Source organism: Dermochelys coriacea, chromosome 1, assembly GCF_009764565.3.
Source record: "Dermochelys coriacea isolate rDerCor1 chromosome 1, rDerCor1.pri.v4, whole genome shotgun sequence".
NCBI classification, from domain to species: domain Eukaryota; kingdom Metazoa; phylum Chordata; order Testudines; family Dermochelyidae; genus Dermochelys; species Dermochelys coriacea.
This window is the reverse complement of record NC_050068.2, coordinates 350,572,493-350,595,466: the sequence shown is the minus strand read 5'-3', so window position 1 is coordinate 350,595,466 and position 22,974 is coordinate 350,572,493. Positions and strand designations below refer to the sequence as shown.

Sequence of the window (22,974 nt, the reverse complement as noted above, 5' to 3'; positions counted from 1 at the left end):
CAGGTATGAGATCACCTGCCCATGGAGCAACTATTGCACTATCCCCTGTCAATCAGATCTGTCTCCATTATTGGATGATACCCTGAAGCGCAAGAGTTTATATCCTTGCCAAATCTGAAGGAATGCAGTAAATCTTTCTCAGTCTCCATTTGCTCTAGAGTACTGCAAGAACCATTCTGTCCACGTCACGAAGAGACACATCTCAACTCACCCCTCTCGTTTGAGGTACACCAACATCAATAATGAATATAAAGCTGCAGCATTAAAGACCTGAACTGCTGAAGAATAAATCTTTTGCCATTAAGCAATGAGCGGTTCACTGCCAGATCACAAACTTCATTGAGAACAAATGCCCAAATATCCAAGGTTCTTCTTTAAAATATCTACTTAGTTCTTTTTTCTATTTTAAATTGGAAGGCCTGGGAACTCCTATCCTTTCAATTCCAGTTAGAGCATTTCTTACAAGACTCCAGACCTAACAGAACTGGACCTTGGACCAAATTCCAATGATCTCCCTTTTGGAAGGAGCTAAGACCACCTCTTTGCAAAGGAGCCATTGATTTTAGATGCCTGACAGGAGAGACTCCAGGGCCATTTTTCTGAAGTGCTGAGTACTCAAAACTCCCATTGTCGTTAATGGGAGATGTTCGTGCTCAACATTTTTTGATAACAGGCCACAAGCTTTCTTGACTTGTGCACCAACACTGGAGCTATCCAAACCTGGAGGACGCTTTTGGCCAAAAGATGTGGAAGTCTTTAGTGATATTAAAAGATAACAAATGGAAGAGCAATTAAATCAGAAGTCCTATAGTATGAGGTACTACGTATTTGAATTTGGAATAAAGGGGAGTTGAAAATTGTCAAAATAAAGAAGAGAGTAGCAAGACTACATTTCCATGGTTTCATAAAGTGCGGTATCCTATCCCCAGCTCCAATGTGATGTATTTCTTACACAGTTTTCTGACTTCTTTATTGCAGCTGTAGAGTTTGACACTCACATCTGTTTGTCATCACTTTTAATTATATGTTTCACCCTGGTCAGTCTCAACTAAAGCAAAGCACACTAAAAGCAGAAATTCAAAAAGCCTTCTTCATTATGTAGCTGCTGTTAGAAAGTTAAAAGGCAGAAAGAAATGGTCCATATTCATGGATAGATCACCTAGCCTAATTCTCAATGACACTAAAGCCTTTTGACACTGCTTTGGCATGGGAAAGAGGCATTCAAGTCAATGTAGATACAGGTGACATACACAGCTCCTGCTCCATTTGCATTTTACAGAGTGGTCTAAAAACCCATTGTGTATTTGATAATCAGGCCCACTGTGTTGATAATAGAGGAAACCCATAGCCAGGAAGGCATCAGACAAAACCGATCAAGTGTACCATTGGAAACATGAGGAATGTTTGCAGAGGTGCTGATGAAATGCAGCTCTCTTATTATTTCACACATTCCACATAGAATCAGATGTACTCAAGAACACTATGAAACTGTCACACATATCCAAAGCATCTAGGGATGAGATTTTGCCTCCCACCACCTGTATTCTCATGGGATCAACTGCACTGCTGTTCTTCTCTGCAGAATCAGATACCCAGTCTCCCCTCTGAACCTGAGACACAAACTGCTCACTTCAAGAATCATCATGGAGACAGTCATGTTTCAACCGTATTGTCTCCCCAGTAGGCTGGCCAAGCAGAGCCATTTGGTTTTAGGCTCTTTGACCACCCTAACAATTTTTACTCCATATGAGGCCTTCTCTAGGCTATCCACACAGGACGTGGGGTAGAGTCTCTTTGGCATAGCCACACTTCCTGCATCGCTTGTTCCGATTCCTGTGGCGGACGGCTCCATTCAGCAGAACACAGTTGAGCTGGGTCCTGTGGATGAACCTCTAGTCGGCAAATCAGGTGAAGCTGCTCCCGGGGAGGAAGTGGTTGCTGGTGTAGCACTTGCACATCACCTCAAATGCCCTGCACGGGTCCAGCTTCCGTTTCAGGTTTTCTAGGTTGGATCTTAACAAAATACCATTCTGCCAGCCACTCTTTTGGCATCTAAAACTAAAGGTTTTATTAGAAAAGAAAAGAAGAAAAGAAAAGAAAAGAAAAGGAGAGGAGAGGAAAGGAAAGGAAAGGAAAGGAAAGGAAAGGAAAGCTGTTAAATGATCCAAGCAATCAGATACCTACATATGGCTTCAGAGTCTATCAATCAGATTCTTCGCAGCATTGATTAATTTGTTGGCTTGAAAGTCCTTCTGGAACACATCCAAAGATTGGATAGGTCATTCAGTCCTTTGTTCAGAGTTTCAGTTTATAGAGAAGTTATTCCAGAGGTAAGAAACAGGATTGAAGAAAAAATGGAAAAGATGCAGCTGTCTTTTATAACCTTTGCCATGTGGCTTATACATCCTTTTATCTCAAACACAAGTTCACAGCATATGGCATGTAAAAGCCTTTGGAATCACCTGTCCATAGGCACGTCCCTACATGTCCTGCTGCCTTCATATGTGTAGCACCTGGCTTCTCTCAGTGTGTTCATTGTATTGCTGATTGCCCTTCCTGGGCCATCCAACAGTCTACGTAGTGCTGATGCCAGTCTGTTTGGGGTTGTCACCAAAAAACACAGCACAATTTTGATATACAAATCTACCATACATATGTATAACTCACATACAAAGATTATATATACATATAAACATGATTATCATACTTAGCAAATCATAGTGTTTCAACTAATACCTGAGATGGCATATCTTGTAAGATTCTTGTAAGCTGTTTAAAAATAGCCAGAGCCTCGCGAACCAGCTGAGCGGCAGCGAACCAGCGGAGCAGCGGGGACAGCAGAGCAGCTCACAGCAGGAGTTTGCCTGGGAGTTCGCCTGGAGTGAGCCCAGTGAGGCTTACATCTTGCCAACGTCTCTGAGGAAGCTCATAGTAGGTAGGTGATATGGAAGGGGGGGGTTCAGCTGTTGTGACCTGCACTGGATGTGCCATGTTTGTCTTTCTTCCACAGGACAGAAGCGACTTTGTCTGTACAAAGTGCAAGCTGGTCTCCATATTGGAAGAGAAGATTGAAGGTCTGGAGCAACAGGTAACGACCCTGCGTTGTATACGAGAGACTGAGGATTTTCTGGACCAAACTCAGGATAGCCTTCTAGGGGCACAAAGCTCTAAAGATATAGAGCAGGTTGCACAGAGGAGCCAAGAGGCCAGTGAAGAAGCTTGGCAACATGTGACCTCCAGAAGAGGTAAGCGGAATGTCCGGGTTCCAGTAACACAGACACAGGTAACTAACCGCTTTCATGTTCTCTCCACAGGTACCAATGCGGAGAGTGGACCAGATGATATGTCTGGGGGGAGAAAGCGGAAGGAGACTCCGCTGGTTGGGAGGCATGAGATGCGATGTCCTGAGGTTGGGGGTTCCACGACCACCACTCCCAAGAGGAGAAGGCGGGTGGTGGTGGTCGGGGACTCTCTCCTCCGGGGGACTGAGTCATCTATCTGCCGCCCTGACCGGGAAAACCGAGAAGTCTGCTGCTTGCCAGGGGCTAAGATTCGTGATGTGACGGAGAGACTGCCGAGACTCATCAAGCCCTCGGATCGCTACCCCTTCCTGCTTCTCCACGTGGGCACCAATGATACTGCCAAGAATGACCTTGAGCGGATCACTGCGGACTACGTGGCTCTGGGAAGAAGGATAAAGGAGTTGGAGGCGCAAGTGGTGTTCTCGTCCATCCTCCCCGTGGAAGGAAAAGGCCTGGGTAGGGACCGTCGAATCGTGGAGGTCAACGAATGGCTACGCAGGTGGTGTCGGAGAGAAGGCTTTGGATTCTTTGACCATGGGATGGTGTTCCATGAAGGAGGAGTGCTGGGCAGAGACGGGCTCCATCTTACGAAGAGAGGGAAGAACATCTTTGCCAGCAGGCTGGCTAACCTAGTGAGGAGGGCTTTAAACTAGGTTCACCGGGGGAAGGAGACCAAAGCCCTGAGGTAAGTGGGAAAGCGGGATACCGGGAGGAAGCACAGGCAGGAATGTCTGTGAGGGGAGGGCTCCTGCCTCATACTGGGAATGAGGGGCGATCAACAGGTTATCTCAAGTGCTTATATACAAATGCACAAAGCCTTGGAAACAAGCAGGGAGAACTGGAGGTCCTGGTGATGTCAAGGAATTATGACGTGATTGGAATAACAGAGACTTGGTGGGATAACTCACATGACTGGAGTACAGTCATGGATGGTTATAAACTGTTCAGGAAGGACAGGCAGGGCAGAAAAGGTGGGGGAGTAGCACTGTATGTAAGGGAGCAGTATGACTGCTCAGAGCTCCGGTACGAAACTGTGGAAAAACCTGAGTGTCTCTGGATTAAGTTTAGAAGTGTGTGCAACAAGAGTGATGTCATGGTGGGAGTCTGCTATAGACCACCGGACCAGGGGGATGAGGTGGATGAGGCTTTCTTCCGGCAACTCACGGAAGCTACTAGATCGCATGCCCTGATTCTCATGGGTGACTTTAATTTTCCTGATATCTGCTGGGAGAGCAATACAGCGGTGCATAGACAATCCAGGAAGTTTTTGGAAAGCGTAGGGGACAATTTCCTGGTGCAAGTGCTAGGGGAGCCAACTAGGGGGAGCGCTTTTCTTGACCTGCTGCTCACAAACCGGGTAGAATTAGTGGGGGAAGCAAAAGTGGATGGGAATCTGGGAGGCAGTGACCATGAGTTGGTTGAGTTCAGGATCCTGACGCAGGGAAGAAAGGTAAGCAGCAGGATACGGACCCTGGGCTTCAGGAAAGCAGACTTTGACTCCCTCAGGGAACAGATGGCCAGGATCCCCTGGGGGACTAACATGAAAGGGAAGGGAGTCCAGGAGAGCTGGCTGTATTTCAAGGAATCCCTGTTGAGGTTACAGGGACAAACCATCCCGATGAGTCGAAAGAATAGTAAATATGGCAGGCGACCAGCTTGGCTTAATGGTGAAATCCTAGCGGATCTTAAACATAAAAAAGAAGCTTACAAGAAGTGGAAGCTTGGACATATGACCAGGGAAGAGTATAAAAATATTGCTCGGGCATGTAGGAAAGATATCAGGAGGGCCAAATCGCACCTGGAGCTGCAGCTAGCAAGAGATGTCAAGAGTAACAAGAAGGGTTTCTTCAGGTATGTTGGCAACAAGAAGAAAGCCAAGGAAGTGTGGGCCCCTTACTGAATGAGGGAGGCAAGCTAGTGACAGAGGATGTGGAAAAAGCTAATGTACTCAATGCTTTTTTTGCCTCTGTCTTCACTAACAAGGTCAGCTCCCAGACTGCTGTGCTGGGCATCACAAAATGGGGAAGAGATGGCCAGCCCTCTGTAGAGATAGAGGTGGTTAGGGACTATTTAGAAAAGCTGGACGTGCACAAGTCCATGGGGCCGGACGAATTGCATCCGAGAGTGCTGAGGGAATTGGCGGCTGTGATTGCAGAGCCCTTGGCCATTATCTTTGAAAACTCGTGGCGAACGGGGGAAGTCCCGGATGACTGGAAAAAGGCTAATGTAGTGCCCATCTTTAAAAAAGGGAAGAAGGAGGATCCTGGGAACTACAGGCCGGTCAGCCTCACCTCAGTCCCTGGAAAAATCATGGAGCAGGTCCTCCAAGAATCAATCCTGAAGCACTTAGAGGAGAGGAAAGTGATCAGGAACAGTCAGCATGGATTCACCAAGGGAAGGTCATGCCTGACTAATCTAATTGCCTTTTATGATGAGATTACTGGTTCTGTGGATGAAGGGAAGCAGTGGATGTATTGTTTCTTGACTTTAGCAAAGCTTTTGACACGGTCTCCCACAGCATTCTTGTCAGCAAGTTAAGGAAGTATGGGCTGGATGAATGCACTATAAGGTGGGTAGAAAGCTGGCTAGATTGTCGGGCTCAACGGGTAGTGATCAATGGCTCCATGTCTAGTTGGCAGCCGGTGTCAAGTGGAGTGCCCCAGGGGTCGGTCCTGGGGCCCGTTTTGTTCAATATCTTCATAAATGATCTGGAGGATGGTGTGGATTGCACTCTCAGCAAATTTGCGGATGATACTAAACTGGGAGGAGTGGTAGATACGCTGGAGGGGAGGGATAGGATACAGAAGGACCTAGACAAATTGGAAGATTGGGCCAAAAGAAATCTAATGAGGTTCAATAAGGATAAGTGCAGGGTCCTGCACTTAGGATGGAAGAATCCAATGCACCGCTACAGACTAGGGACCGAATGGCTCGGCAGCAGTTCTGCGGAAAAGGACCTAGGGGTGACAGTGGACGAGAAGCTGGATATGAGTCAGCAGTGTGCCCTTGTTGCCAAGAAGGCCAATGGCATTTTGGGATGTATAAGTAGGGGCATAGCGAGCAGATCGAGGGACGTGATCGTTCCCCTCTATTCGACACTGGTGAGGCCTCATCTGGAGTACTGTGTCCAGTTTTGGGCCCCACACTACAAGAAGGATGTGGATAAATTGGAAAGAGTACAGCGAAGGGCAACAAAAATGATTAGGGGTCTAGAGCACATGACTTATGAGGAGAGGCTGAGGGAGCTGGGATTGTTTAGTCTGCAGAAGAGAAGAATGAGGGGGGATTTGATAGCTGCTTTCAACTACCTGAAAGGGGGTTTCAAAGAGGATGGCTCTAGACTGTTCTCAATGGTAGCAGATGACAGAACGAGGAGTAATGGTCTCAAGTTGCAATGGGGGAGGTTTAGATTGGATATTAGGAAAAACTTTTTCACTAAGAGGGTGGTGAAACACTGGAATGCGTTACCTAGGGAGGTGGTAGAATCTCCTTCCTTAGAGGTTTTTAAGGTCAGGCTTGACAAAGCCCTGGCTAGGATGATTTAACTGGGACTTGGTCCTGCTTTGAGCAGGGGGTTGGACTAGATGACCTTCTGGGGTCCCTTCCAACCCTGATATTCTATGATTCTATGATTCTATGATTCATTGCAATCTTGTAATACTAATATCAACAATATTATAAATGGTCACCCGTATTCCAAACAGTGTCACTCCCCTGTTGGGGAGACTGTCTGTGACTCCCTGATAAATCTGTTACTGTGACCCAGGAGTTCCCCTTTGTTACTGGCTTGGTGAAATCTAATTAAAGAACATACCACCAGTTTTGGGTGTCTGCCCTGAGGCAGGACTCACAGTTGTGAGCCATTTCAGACTGTGATGGGGGAATAGGTACAAGAGAGAGGCAGGTCCAAGATATGAGAAAGGGTAGGAGCGTGGTGTGTGGGGAGGATAGACGCCAGCAGGGGTGAGAGAAGGAAACAGCAGGACTCTTGGAGGCAGGGGTCCTATGGAAAGCTGGTATGTGATCATGGGATTAAGGACTAGCTTGGCCCATGCAAGGGTCTGGATTCAGGTTGTCAGAGGAGGTGGCAGTGGCACTGGTTTACCTAAATATGATCTTGCGCGCTCCAAACCCACCAAGCCAAAAATCCTGGTGTTTTTTTGAGACAGACCTCTCTCTTTGCGTTCACGTCTCTATCTTCTGTCTCCCCCAGGGCCACTAATCCATCTCGAGTAAACACTTCGGACACACAGAGTGACAACAAGTTATCGACACAAAAGAGAGAGAGAGAATTTGCCAGAAAAAAAGACTAACTAATCTCTAGACAGACATTGAGAAAGTGAGAAAAACTAGCCTATATTAAGAAATATAATGAATATTATAGGCTTTAATAGCCTGTAAATCATATATGTACATAGTTCGAAATAACTTGCTCACTAAGCACTGAGAATATTTTGATATATATGTATATCTTCCTTCACTTCTCTCAAAACCCTCTATTTATCCTTTCATCAGCACACTGTGATATTTCCTGTGAAGGGTCCCGAAACTGACAGAGGGAAGCCAACACAAATTTCTCCTCCTCAAGAGCCACTCGACCCAAATTCATAAGACGATCACCGGCAAGCTCACTCATGTGAAGCATGGATGGCGCAGGAAGCAGAACGCAGCTTGCACACTAAAACACACAGTTGTACGTGTGTACAGATGAAAAGAAGGAAGACCCCACTAACATACGAGTAGGAGCGTGGCAGGATGGCTTCACGATGCTGCTGTCTCTCACCTCACAGGTTCCCTGATTTGATCGGCCGTGAGTATTTATTTAAATACGTTCTGGAGGCACGGTCAGAATTTTACCAGTAGCAGCTGGCCAACAAAATGCTGCCCTAGGAGACTGATAACAGACTTATCATAGAAAAACTAATTTTACAAGTGCTATTACCATTTTTTCCTCAGCCCTGGCCTCCCACCTGTAGTGAACGGTGTTAGAGAGCTTATTCCTTCACTCTCCCACTTCCCTGGTCCTTCTCGCATGAACAGAGAGCAACAATACCTGAAGTCCGAAGGTGCAAACAATTCGATGTTTATTGGGGTGAACTTCCAGCAAGCTTAAATCCAAGTTCCTTTTTCCTTATTTTCGAATCCCAACTTACTTCCTGTTTGCCCCTAATTTATATAGTAATATTCTTAGCTATACCTTAACCAATCATTCTACTGAAATTTAACTAACCAATCCTAACATATTGTAACATGATTAGCTAACCAATTATATCCCACCACCTTAATTAGTTTACACCCAGCAAAATTAATTATACAGCAGACAGAAACAATCACAGAACCAGAGACCATGCAAATAAACAATAGCAAAGTGGGAACTATAATGACAAAACAATACAGAAGTGAGGATTTCACAACTACATCTATAAAGACATAAGGGTTTCCCAGCTGTGTCTATTGATAAGTGAGTTCTTACCAGACAGAAAACTATCAACCTAAATTTCCTTTTACATCTTCTAGGCTCTTCCCTTTCTCTGGAGGTGATAGATCGGATCCCCTTCCTAACAGCCCCATATTGACTAGGTTGGAATGTGAGGAGGTGACCGGTCGCTTCCCAGCTTATGGCTGCCTCTGCTGTTTAGCCAAAGGCCTTAGCCTAAGAACAGAGCCTCGGTCTGTCACAGTGAGAGAAGGCCCTTACACGGATTTTTTCTGGTATACCTCTATGACTAGCTAAATGATAAACATTCTTAGAGTATAGGCCTTTACAGACAGGCCTGAATATCTATATCCTAACAAACGGTAAGGGTATTTGTGTAGCCAGATATGTATATTTTTGTCATATTTGAATTAAATGTCTATATTTAGAGAGAATCTTCTTTTTCCCATATCTCCTTTATTTATCAACGATTTTGATAAAATTTGACATGGAGTCAGTTTTTTCCTTTTTAGAGGACCCTCACATTGTGAGGCCCTAAGCTGTATCTTAGTTAATTTGTACCTTAATCTGGCACTGATGAGCAAACTGCATTTCATCAGCACACTGCAAACATTCCTAATGATTCCCATGTTACACTTGATGGGTTTCTTCTAATGACTTCCTGGCTGTGGACTTCCTCTATTATCAACAAAATGGGCCTGATTTTCAAGTACACTGAGGGTTTTTACATCACTCTCTAAAGTGTAAATGGAGCAGGGGCCATAAGATATATGTTACCTACATCTACATTGACTTGAATGCTTCTTTTCCATACCAGAACAGCGTCCAAAGACTTTAGTGTCATTTAGAATTAGGCTAGTTTATCTCCTATCCATGAATATGGATCATTTCTTTCTGCCTTTGAACTTTCTAACATCAGCTGCAAAAGGGATAAACTTTTTAAGCTTCTGCTTTTATTGCGTTGTGCTTCAGCTGAGATTGACTGACTGGGGTGAAATAAGTAATTTAAAATGGTGGCAAACAGACTTGATGGTAAAACTCTACAGCTGCAATAAAAAAGTAATACAACTGTGTAAGAAATATATCACTTTGGAGCTGGGGATAGGATAGGGCCCTTCATGAACCCATTGAAATATAGTCTTGCTACTCTGCTTTCCTTCTTTATTCTTTACTTTGAAAAATTTCTACTCCTCTTTATTTCAAATTCAAATATATATCACATAATAGTATCAGTTTTCCAGTTTAATTTATTTTCCATTCATTCTCTTTTAACATCACCAAAGGCTTGGACTTTGTTTGGACAAAAGTCTCCTCCTATTTTGGATACCTCCAGTGCTGGTGAACAAGTTAAGAATGCTTGTGGCCTGATATCAAAAAACGTTGAGCATGAACAGTCCCCATGAATTACAATGGGAGTTTTGAGTCCTCAGCACTTCAGGAAAATGGGCTTGCCTCTCCTTTAAGGCATCTAAAAGCAGTGACTCCTTTGGAACGAGGTTGGCTTAGCTGTGTCCAGGATCCAGATCAGTGGCATAGTGGCTGATTTAAGCCCAGGTCCAGTTCTGTTGGATCTGGAATCTTACATGAAATGCTCTCTCTGGAATTCAAAGGACCAGAATTACCAGATCTCCAAATTACAACAAAAACAAAACAAAAAACTAAGGTATTTTAGAATGGGGCCATGGCTATATATGGGCATTTGTTCTCAACGAAGCTTGTGATGTGCGAGTGAAAAGATCATTGCTTAATGGCAAAAGTTTATTCATCAGTAATTCACTGTTTAATGCTTCAGCTTTAAATTCTTTATTGATCCTGGTGTATCTCAAAGGAGAGAGGGATGAGTTGAGATGTGTCTCTTGGTGTTGTGGACAGAATGGTGCTTGTAGTACTCTAGAGCGAATGGAGACTGAGATGGATTTATTGTATTTCTTCAAGTTTAGCAAGGATATAAACTCATGTGTTTCAGGGTATCATCCAATCATGGAGATGGATCTGATTGACAGGGGGACAGTGAAAAAGTTACTTGGTGGGCAGATGATCCCAAACCTGTATTCTTCTGGATTTTTACCCCTCCCTGTGAAGCATCTGGTATTGACCACTGTGGGAGAGAGGCCTAATCTTCTGTAGCAATGCCTATGTTCTTCCGTTCCAAGGAACGGTCCATAGGTCTGGTCTGATATATAGAAGACTAGAGCAGGATTGTTCTTAAACCAAACCTGTAGCCAGATGGCTAAATCTCCCCTCGCCACCTGAGTATTATACCATGTCCTTAAAGAGGCAGAATGGTCTGGATGTTGTGGCAGAGCTCTGACCTTGTCCCCGTGGATCCCACGCTTCCAGGCAATTTATGCTAGCCTCAGAAGCTCACTGCGACCCTCCACGTAGCCCTTCTCTCTCTAGGGCCAGGGTTACAGTCTACTGAGCCCTTTTCATCATAAGCCAGCAAGGAGGTTGGTGAGAGAACTCCCACAGTCTCTGTTGTCCCTACGGGCTTATTCAAGAACAGTTTACCCTCCTGTCCTGACAGAGGCCTGTACTCCCCTCCCAGGAGGTGTTTCTGTAGCGGCGGGTTGGGGGGAACCCAGGCCTGCCCTCTACTCTGAGTTCCAGCCCAGGGACCCTAATGGCAGCAGCTGTTGGCAGCCAACCTTGCACTGCCAGAGTTGTTACACTTCCCTGGGCACTTCCCCACAGCTCTCCTCTTCTCTCTCTTAACGCCTTCTTCACCCTTACCTTATGGCTCCCTTCCCAGTGGCTTGAGGGTGTCTTCATTACCCAGGCCTTCAGCCACACTCCCTTTCCTCTGGCTCCCTTTTCCTTCCCCTGGCCTGACCGGAGTGAACTCTTTTACAGTATCAGAGGGGCCTTAATTAGAGTCAGGTGTTCACATTAGCTTAATGGCCTCACCTGACTCTTTGCAGGCTAATTGAAGTCATGTATCCAGCCTAGCCTAGAGCAACCCCCACTCTAATCAGTCAGGGAACAGAAAACTGCTTATCCAGTGACCAGTATATCTGCCTTCTACTACTCTGTACCCAACTTGCCTGAGTCTATCACAGTACATTTTTCCTTTTGTGTAGTCAAATAACAAAAATTGATAAGTGGAATATGTTTGTCTTCTGGGAATGAAGAGCCACAAAAATGTTGAAGAAAAATGTAGTGGGAAATGTAATCTTTTCATCTGCAGTTCCTGCAATATCAAGCCATGGTATATCCAGGGACTTTTATATAAGAATTATAGAACTGTAGAAGAGTAGGAAGGGAAGGGACCTTGAGAGGTCTTCTAGTCCAGTCCCCTGCACTCAAGGCAGGCCTCAGTATTATCTAAACCATTCCTGACAGGTGTTTGTCTAACCTGCTCTTAAAAATTTCAAATGGCAGATATTCCACAAAGGCCAAGGCAATGTACTCCAGGGCTTAACCACCCTGACAGTTAGGAAGTTTTTCCTAATGTGCAACCCAAACTGCCCTTCCTGTAAATTAAGCCCATTGCTTTTTGGCCTATCCTCAAAGATTAAAGATAATTTTTCTCCCTCTTCCTTGTGTACAGGGAGGGAGACAAACCAGTCTGGCAAACCAGTAAATTGCCTGAAACCATTATTGCTTATTGCTAAAAGCAGTCATGTCAGCAGGCCGTAAATTGGCCATGCAGCAGCCTCGTCTTAACCAAGACAGGAGGGGGAAGGAGTTTTGGGTGCCACAGAAAGGGCAGTCTGACCCCGCATCCTTTCTGATAAGAATTGTGTTGAAGTTGCTGATACGTGCATTGTAGAAGAGCAGGATGTGCCCTCAGGAATGTGTCTGTCAAGGCATGCAAACTCTGGAAAAAAAAAACACACCTGGTTAATCAATAATCAGAAGGAAACCTCTTGCTTGACCATTGAATCTGCTTGCTTAACAAGTTTTATTTAAGTGACATGTCATTGTATTACTAATGTATAAATAAGGGGGAAAAGTTTGAGGCAGTGGGGCTTCTCAGAAGGGGCTGTTCAGGGACTCTCCCTCTGGATGCATATTGTGTTCCCCACCAGCAGATGGGCTGCCGCTGTGCCACTAGAGAGACACACTCAGCTTCAGTAATTATTGAGGGTTGGGGGTGTTTTACTAACCTGTTGTGGACATGTGTAAGTGCTTGAGACTAAGTAAAGTTTAGCTTTAAGTGAAAGCACTCTTGTGTTGCCCTGTTTGTGCCAGCCATCTATCGGTCAGACGGCTGTGTCTCCCCTGATTTATTTCCTGACACTACCTCACACAGAGTAAAAGTTACCAAGAACTTTGGGTTGAAAGAACCCCGGGTAACACTTCTAGCAACCTTTTATGAAGTTAAAAATTGTATTTATGTCCCCTCTCAGTTGTGTCTTCAGATTAAACAATCACACTTTTTTCAATCTTCCCTCATAGGTATATTTCTAGACCTTTAATCATTTTTTTTTGCTCTTCTTTGGACTTTCTCCAATTTGTCCACATCTTCCTTAAAATGTGGCACCCAGAACTAGACACAATATTCCAACTGAAGCCTAATCAGTGCGGAGTAGAGCACAAGAATAGGTACAAGAAGGGGGAGAGAGGCAGGTCCAAGATATGGGGAAGGGCAGGAGCATGGTACGCAGGGAGGAGAAGAGCCAGCAAGGGTTAGGGAAGGAAACAGCATGACTCTTGGAGGCAGGGGTCCTGTGGAAAGCTGGTATATGATCATGGAATTAAGAACTAGCTCAGCACGCACAAGGGGCTGAATTCAGGTTGTCATCAGAGGTGTCTGTGGGATGGGTTGCTGGTCATTTCCCTGGGCAGCTTCCCTGCTCCCACCCGGCCGGGCCACGGGGAGTTTAAGACTCTGCAAGCATCTGATGAGTTCCCATCCACCTTCCCCGAGACAGGCTCTGCACTGAAGGCCATGGGAGCCTGGGACACAGAGATGAGTTTGTCAGAGGCCACCAAAAATATTGTTGTGAGAAACCTACAATCCACAATTTGGGGGCATTTAATCCCGCAAAAGACTATGATCATCAAGCATAATATCACTATGATATCTGGTTTATGTGGAGGTGAATGAGGACATTGAGGTGAAGGTAACACAGACAGCAAGCGGCAGAGTCATCAATAAAACACAGTTATAGTGATTACTCATGCCACATACTCACCATAGCTCCTGAATGGCCCTGGACAGTTTCCATTCAAGGCTTCCGAATATCCCATTGCAGCATCCAGGAAGTCAACAGAATGATTGCAGGAATGTAGCTGGCCCATAAAGATTTCAAAGGAAAGAGAGCTTCAGGATGTAATGTTCTCCTCAGCGAAGAACAAACTGATAGTCACAAACACAGAGGAAAAAATTACATCCATTGAAGGAGTTCTCAAAGTTTGGTTTTAATGCTATCCCAGCCATGTTCTGCGTGATATATATTTTTAATGGACTGTGAATCCCAAGCATTAATGATAAAAATTCTACACATTTATATTTCTTCGAAAGAGTATTTTTGTAGGACAAAGGAAGTAACAAGGACTCAAAAGAGCTGGTTTAGGATTTCTTTCTTTCTTTCTTTCTTTCTTTCTTTCTTTCTTTCTTTCTTTCTTTCTTTCTTTCTTTCTTTCTTTCTTTCTTTCTTTCTTTCTTTCTTTCTTTCTTTCTTTCTTTCCATGTCCTCAATTGCGATAGGAGCTTATCATTAAAGTTTTTATTCAACCGACCCTTATAAATTAAGTTTACTGTCTTCCATGCTGCATGCTTCAGATTTATCTCAATGGCAGAAAGCTGTCTTGCTTCACAAATGTGTGGAGTGATATTCCAGAAAGCATGTGTGAACAACTACAACAGGCCATATGTAAAAAGAAAAGGAGTACTTGTGGCACCTTAGAGACTAACAAATTTATTTGAGCACAAGCTTTCGTGAGCTACAGCTCACTTCATCGGATTCATCGATGAAGTGAGCTGTAGCTCACGAAAGCTTATGCTCACATAAATTTGTTAGTCTCTAAGGTGCCACAAGTACTCCTTTTCTTTTTGCGAATACAGACTAACACGGCTGCTAGTCTGAAACAGGCCATATGTAAGACAGTGTTCTGACTCCACAGTGCTAATAAAAGCCCTATCTGCTGTTGTGACCTTCCCAGGAGCAATTCAGGAAAGTATAGTGGAATCCCAAAGAGCAGCTGACATCAGATGTGGTGATGGGGGTATATGTGGTCAGAGAGGCTAATAATGTTAAGGAGGAATGTACGGTTATGGGGGTTCCTGTGGTTATTGGTGATTATACTGATCCCAGTGGAACTCATTTTGGTATACTCTGCCATCTTGACCATGGACATCTGATCACTAGTCTCTGGGAATGGTTTACCAACCAGTTATACATCCACTTTTTAGTAGCTGTGTCAAGGTTGTATTTCCCAAGTGTGTTTATGAGAAGATCATGCAAGAAAGTATCAAAAGCCTTACTAAAATTAAAATATTCCACATCTACAGCTTTTCCCCATCCACAAATCTTGTTACCCTGTCAAATAAGTCATAAGTTTGTTTGATGCAATTTGTTCTTGATAAATACATGCTCACTATTACTAATAATTTCTTATCTTCTAGGGATCTGCAAAATGATCCCTTAATTATTTGCTCCATTGTCTTTCATGACTTCTGCAGATGACTTGGAGCAGTGTAATTTATATATATGGGCAGAACGGATGTACTCAGGTGTATTTGCAAATATCCTTCTGAAATCAACTTTAGGTCATGTCATTTGACCAAGGAGTGGACATTGCTGCTGACCAGTTGATGAACACATGTGGGCAAAGACTTAGAGAAGATTAATTGAATTGAGTTGTACTGGTGTAATGAAATCCAAAATCCCAATATGAAGCTGAACTATTTCTGCCCCATTGCCTTAGATCTTCTCAGTTCATCTCCAGCATTGCAAAGTGAGTACAGAATTGATGTCAAGGAGCAGACGTGGTTGAATTTATACCTCCTACTAGGTTGTCATAAAAGATGGCATTCTCGATGGATGCTAAGTGCCCAATATCATTGGAGATCCCAGCAGAGCAGAAGAGAAGAATGTCCTGGAAAAAGGAGAATTATTCTGAAAGAGAGCTGCTGACTCCATAAATAAGTTTCCACACAGTCTCTGTTGGAGAGTTTATTTTTCAAAATGCTCAACAAAATAACATGCCAGAGATACACAGGTTTGAACATTCATCCTTGGCCCCAGGCAGAGCGATAGGAATGGAAACAGAGATTGGTTTTTGCTGAGGGCTCCAGAGAAGAAATTAAGAACATAAGAAAAGCCAAACTACATCAGACCAAAGGTTCGTCTAGCCCAGTATCCTGTCTTTCATCAATGGCCAACACTAAGTGCTTCAGAAGGAATGAACAGAACTGGTAATCATCAAGTGATCCATCCCCTGTCACCCATTCCCAGGTTCAGGCAAATAGAGCCTAGAGACACCCCCATTCATCCTGGCTAACAGCCATTGATGGACCTGTATAACCTCCATAAATTTCTCTTGGTTTTTTTTTAACGCTGTCATAGTTTTGGCCTTCACAACATCCTCTGGCAAAGAGTTCCACAGGTTGACTATGCGTTGTGTGAAGAAATACTTCCTTCTCTTTGTTTTAACCTGCTGCCTATTAATTTCATTTGATGACCCCTAGTTCTTGTGTTATGAGGAGAAGTAAATAAGACTTCCTTATTTATTTTCTCCACACTAGCCATCATTTTATAGACCTCTATCATATCTCCCCTTAGTCATCTCTTTTTCAAGGTGAAAGGCCCAGTCTTCTTAATCTCTCCTCATAGGGAAGCTGTTCTACACCCCTACTGCTTTTTGGTGTCCTTTTTAATCTTTTCCAATTCCAATATATCTTTTTGGAGATGGGGTGACCACATCTGCATGCAGTATTCAAGACGTGGGTGTGCCATGGATTTATCTAGAGGCAATATGATATTTTCTGTCTTATAATGTACCCATAACTAACGGCCAGTTTATCAAAGTTTTCCCAGCATTTGTCTATATGAATAATCCCTACTGAAATACTCAAAGCCAGGGGAAGGCAGGCTCCATTGAATAGGGTGGGTGCTCTATGGAGTTCAGGTTGAGAAGACCTTTCTTGTGAAGAGCTAAACTTTCAAAGCACTCTAGAAGCAAAATCAGCCTGTCCTGAAAGTTGCTCTGCCAATCAAAGAGTTGGGGCTTCAGTTAACCTTGCCTTAACCAAGCCATTTGGTGGCCACTTGTCTCTTCCTTCCAAAAACCTGGGTCGCTATCCTGCAAGGATTCACAAACACTCTTACTGTGGACCATGTGACTGGTCTTCTTCAAACCACAGGAAAACTTTCATTCTTAAATGGAAAAGCTGTGTGGTCTTTGCAGGAAAAGAGACTTTGCTAAAATAGATAAACCAAGGAGGAACTCCACCAAGGTAAGGACGGCTCTCATAATGCTATGAACTGAAGCGCTTCAATGGCTCCTATCACTCCAAGGCTTTGAAAAGGTTCAACTTGAGAAGTACTTGGTGCAACCGCTGATACAGAGATGAATCTCATCCAGCGCGATTTTTAAACGAGGAGGGAGAAACAAAGAGAACCAGAGACTGATATTATGATGCCGCATAGGTTTTAATTCAAATGCAATTGGCAGTACAGAGTTACAGGAAGAAATAGTACAGAGCAGAAAGAATGTATTTCCAGAATTTAAAGGAGATCTGCGACCGATCACGGGCCTCAATGGGATGTACTTCAGACACAATGTTCTTTGTGTTTTGTTGCAGCTGCAGAGGTTGACAAATGAGTCCCCACTGTAACCATTTTAAGTTTATTATTCTACCCCAATCGATGGGTAATGAGACAAAGCAAAAGAGAAGCAGGAACTATGCAGCTTCTCCATTAGACATCTTCCGCAGCAAAGGTCAAAGCATGACACTAGAGGTATGGACTGATGAAAAGGATAGAACATATATGGCCTAATTCTGCTTGACATCAAGATCTCTTTTTCCCTCTCTCAAGGGACTTAAAGTGATAATAAATGTAAATAATGCCTGTCTTCAGGCCCCTGTTGCCTTCACCCTGCGGGGTTAGTATAAACAGCCTGCGTGTAATTCAGAATGAGTCCACATGTGAAAGTGAGAATCAGCACATGGCTGGCAAAGTCTTAGCAGAAAGAGTCCTAAAGCGTAACATTAGAAATGCAGCATGGCTATCAGACCAAGGTGCTGAGCACACACAGCTCCCACTGACTTCAAGTGGAGCTATGTTTGCACAACACTTCTGAAAGCCATGCCCAAAAGGTCAGGGGTGAATCTGGATCTTGCTGTTCATTTCCTGGTTCTTCCTTCTTCCATGGATGTTCCGCTGGGTTTAGCATGGCCCACAGCTTCCACTAAGGTACCTATGGCAAGATACCCGAGAACCGCATATTCCCCCATAACCATAACCACCCAGGTAACCGCCTAATGAGATGGCCAGGATCCCCTGGGGGACTAACATGAAAGGGAAGGGAGTCCAGGAGAGCTGGCTGTATTTCAAGGAATCCCTGTTGAGGTTACAGGGACAAACCATCCCGATGAGTCGAAAGAATAGTAAATATGGCAGGCGACCAGCTTGGCTTAATGGTGAAATCCTAGCGGATCTTAAACATAAAAAAGAAGCTTACAAGAAGTGGAAGGTTGGACATATGACCAGGGAAGAGTATAAAAATATTGCTCGGGCATGTAGGAAAGATATCAGGAGGGCCAAATCGCACCTGGAGCTGCAGCTAGCAAGAGATGTCAAGAGTAACAAGAAGGGTTTCTTCAGGTATGTTGGCAACAAGAAGAAAGCCAAGGAAAGTGTGGGCCCCTTACTGAATGAGGGAGGCAAGCTAGTGACAGAGGATGTGGAAAAAGCTAATGTACTCAATGCTTTTTTTGCCTCTGTTTTCACTAACAAGGTCAGCTCCCAGACTGCTGTGCTGGGCAACACAAAATGGGGAAGAGATGGCCAGCCCTCTGTAGAGATAAGGTGGTTAGGGACTATTTAGAAAAGCTGGACGTGCACAAGTCCATGGGGCCGGACGAATTGCATCCGAGAGTGCTGAAGGAATTGGCGGCTGTGATTGCAGAGCCCTTGGCCATTATCTTTGAAAACTCGTGGCGAACGGGGGAAGTCCCGGATGACTGGAAAAAGGCTAATGTAGTGCCCATCTTTAAAAAAGGGAAGAAGGAGGATCCTGGGAACTACAGGCCGGTCAGCCTCACCTCAGTCCCTGGAAAAATCATGGAGCAGGTCCTCAAAGAATCAATCCTGAAGCACTTAGAGGAGAGGAAAGTGATCAGGAACAGTCAGCATGGATTCACCAAGGGAAGGTCATGCCTGACTAATCTAATCGCCTTTTATGATGAGATTACTGGTTCTGTGGATGAAGGGAAAGCAGTGGATGTATTGTTTCTTGACTTTAGCAAAGCTTTTGACACGGTCTCCCACAGCATTCTTGTCAGCAAGTTAAGGAAGTATGGGCTGGATGAATGCACTATAAGGTGGGTAGAAAGCTGGCTAGATTGTCGGGCTCAACGGGTAGTGATCAATGGCTCCATGTCTAGTTGGCAGCCGGTGTCAAGTGGAGTGCCCCAGGGGTCGGTCCTGGGGCCCGTTTTGTTCAATATCTTCATAAATGATCTGGAGGATGGTGTGGATTGCACTCTCAGCAAATTTGCGGATGATACTAAACTGGGAGGAGTGGTAGATACGCTGGAGGGGAGGGATAGGATACAGAAGGACCTAGACAAATTGGAGGATTGGGCCAAAAGAAATCTAATGAGGTTCAATAAGGATAAATGCAGGGTCCTGCACTTAGGATGGAAGAATCCAATGCACCGCTACAGACTAGGGACCGAATGGCTCGGCAGCAGTTCTGCGGAAAAGGACCTAGGGGTGACAGTGGACGAGAAGCTGGATATGAGTCAGCAGTGTGCCCTTGTTGCCAAGAAGGCCAATGGCATTTTGGGTTGTATAAGTAGGGGCATAGCGAGCAGATCGAGACGTGATCGTTCCCCTCTATTCGACACTGGTAAGGCCTCATCTGGAGTACTGTGTCCAGTTTGGGCCCCACACTACAGGAAGGATGTGGATAAATTGGAAAGAGTACAACGAAGGGCAACAAAAATGATTAGGGGTCTAGAGCACATGACTTATGAGGAGAGGCTGAGGGAGCTGGGATTGTTCAGTCTGCAGAAGAGAAGAATGAGGGGGGATTTGATAGCTGCTTTCAACTACCTGAAAGGGGGTTTCAAAGAGGATGGCTCTAGACTGTTCTCAATGGTAGCAGATGACAGAACGAGGAGTAATGGTCTCAAGTTGCAATGGGGGAGGTTTAGATTGGATATTAGGAAAAACTTTTTCACTAAGAGGGTGGTGAAACACTGGAATGCGTTACCTAGGGAGGTGGTAGAATCTCCTTCCTTAGAGGTTTAAGGTCAGGCTTGACAAAGCCCTGGATGGGATGATTTAACTGGGACTTGGTCCTGCTTTGAGCAGGGGGTTGGACTAGATGACCTTCTGGGGTCCCTTCCAACCCTGATATTCTATGATTCTATGATTCTATGATTCTAATCCCCCATAACCACATCCCCCATAACCCCAATGGCCACCGTAACCCCTATATCCCCCTAAACCATACCATCCTCCGTAACGGCCTCCATAGCCGTACAATCCCCCATGACCCAATGAGCCCCCAAAACCAGGTCCAACCACAGGTGCTCCTACGGCTCCCACTCCACTGTGTTGAGGGAAATTGCTGAGAATTGGTCCTGGGAGGGTCATGACAACCGGTGAGGGTCTGATCAGCACTTCGGAGTCAGGGCACTGCCTAACGCATGGCTCGTTGCAGCTGCCAGTGACTGGACTGGGTCGGGCCACCCCACATTCTGGATTGCACAGTCCGGAGAAAGTCATCTTTCTGGGATGTAGGTAAACCTGAAGCACACACCATGGACTAGAGTAAAGAAAAGGTACAAGTGCCAGTGGATGAAAGGCTTCAAATCTCAGTTACTATTGCAGCGAGGTCTTCCTGGAGCCCAAGAGAGAGAGAGGAGAAGTAGCCTTAGTCCCTATGTTCATGGCCACGTATTTCTTCCTATATCCTCTTTCTATGCCTCTTGTCAACTCGCACTAAACTTCCCTCCCAACCGGCCCCTTTGAGCCCCTCTCAATGACTTTGTCTAAAAAAACACCAACTGGAATAAGGGGAACTATTTCTATGCTGGACACCTAGGATGCTGTGTTCATCTGAGACATTTCTCAAAGAGAACATGGCTGGGATCATGGTAATTGAATCCTTTCGTTTGAGGATTTAACCTCTGCATGCAACTCAGTTGAGTCCGGTATCACAGTCTAGTTCTTTGCTGATGATTAGAGAGAGACTTTGCTTTTCTCCAAAGAAATCACTAAGGACAAGCTGGGGTACAATGGGTTTAGGTCCACTGACTTCCATGGAGTGACACTAAATTACACCATCTGAGAAGAAGCACCTCCAATGGGTATTTCTGCTCAGAAGAACATAGGAATCGCTAGATTGGATCACACCACTTGTCAGCTTCATCCATTCTCCTGTCTCCAGCAGTGCGAAGTAACAGCAGCATCAGCATAAAGGAGAAGACCACTGAATTGGCCTTTTCTGGACTAACCTGAACAAGTTTCTTCCTCATCCATCAAGTTAAGTTGTTTCTGAGCAGCATCAGTATGGTAGGCTATTTCCAGCAGTTAACAAGAACATCTGAGGAACAGTGGGGGATAGGGTGGGGGGGAGAAATAACATGGGGAAATAGTTTTACTTTGTGCAATGACTCATCCATTCCCAGTCTCTATTCAAGCCTAAGTTAATTGTATCCAGTTTGCAAATCAATTCAATGTGTTATATGCCATCATGTGCCAGCAATGCCCCTCTGCCATGTACATTGGTCAAACTGGACAGTCTCTACATAAAAGAATAAATGGACACAAATCAGACGTCAAGAATTATAACATTCAAAAACCAGTCGGAGAACACTTCAATCTCACTATTACAGACCTGAGGGTGGCTATCCTTCAACAAAAAAACTTCAAAACCAGACTCCAATGAGAGACTGCTGAATTGGAATTAATTTGCAAACTGGATACAATTAACTTAGGCTTGAATAGCCACCAAAATTTCTACACACCTGCCACCCCTGCTTCTGAAAGCCATGCCCAAAAGGTCGGAGTGAATCTGTAACTTGCTGTTCAATTCCTTCCTCCTTCCACAGATGTTTCTGCTGGGTTTAACATGGCCCACAGCTTCCATTGAGGTACCTGTGGCAAGGTAACCCGGAACCGCATATTCCCCCGTAACCATAACCGCCCAGGTAACCGCTAATCCGCCATAACCATAACGGCCGCCATAACCACCATATCCGCCTAAACCATACCATCCTCTGTAACAGCCTCAATAGCTGTACAATCCCCCATGACCGAATGAGCCCCCGAAACCGGGTCTGACCACAGGTGCTCCTACAGCTCCCACTCCACTGTGCTGAGGGAAATTGCTGAGAATTGGTCCTGGGAGAGTCGCGACAACTAGTGAGGGTCTGATCACCACTTCAGAGTCAGGGCACTGCCTAATGCACGGCTCGTTGCAGCTGCCAGTGACGGACAGGGCTGGGCCACCCCACTTTCTGGGTAGCACAGACTGGAGAAAGTCATCTTTCAAGGACTAGAGTCAAAAGAAGGTACAAGTGCCGGTGGAAGAAAGGGTTCAAAGCTTGGTTACTAGCGCAGCGAAGTCTGCACGGGGCCCGAGATAGAGAGGAGAAGTGGCTTTGGTCCCTATGTTAATGTCCATGTATTTGTTCCTATATCCTATTTCTATGGCTCTAGTCCACTCGCACTAAACTTTTCTCCCAACAAGCCCCTTTGAACCCCTCTCAATGACTTTTTCTAAAAAACACTGACTGGAATAAGTGTCACTATTTCTCTGTGTACATAAATCTCTGCACAGTATTTTCCACTGAATGCATCCAATGAAGTGAGCTGTAGCTCATGAAAGCTTATGCTCAAATAAATTTGTTAGTCTCTAAGGTGCCACAAGTACTCCTTTTCTTTTTATTATTTCTATGCTGGAATCCTGGGATTCTGGGTCCATTTTAGACATTTTTCAAAGAGAACATGTCTGGGATCATTGTAATTTCATCCTTTCGTTTGAGGGTTTAACCTCTGCATGCAAACCAGTCGAGTCTGGTATCACAGGGAAGTTCTTTGAGTT

General features: G+C 44.7%; 1 protein-coding gene across 1 annotated transcript; it reads right to left on the bottom strand.

The window, feature by feature from the left end:
* Positions 1 to 17,266: 17,266 nt before the first annotated feature.
* Positions 17,267 to 20,816, bottom strand: LOC119863272 (claw keratin-like). Its single transcript, XM_043508504.1, has 2 exons — positions 20,310 to 20,816; positions 17,267 to 18,194 (listed from the first exon to the last, which is right to left on the bottom strand). The coding sequence occupies exons 1-2, from the start codon at positions 20,649 to 20,651 to the stop codon at positions 18,081 to 18,083; spliced, it is 456 nt and encodes a 151-aa protein (XP_043364439.1). The 5' UTR covers positions 20,652 to 20,816; the 3' UTR covers positions 17,267 to 18,080.
* Between the last annotated feature and the right edge of the window lie 2,158 nt (positions 20,817 to 22,974).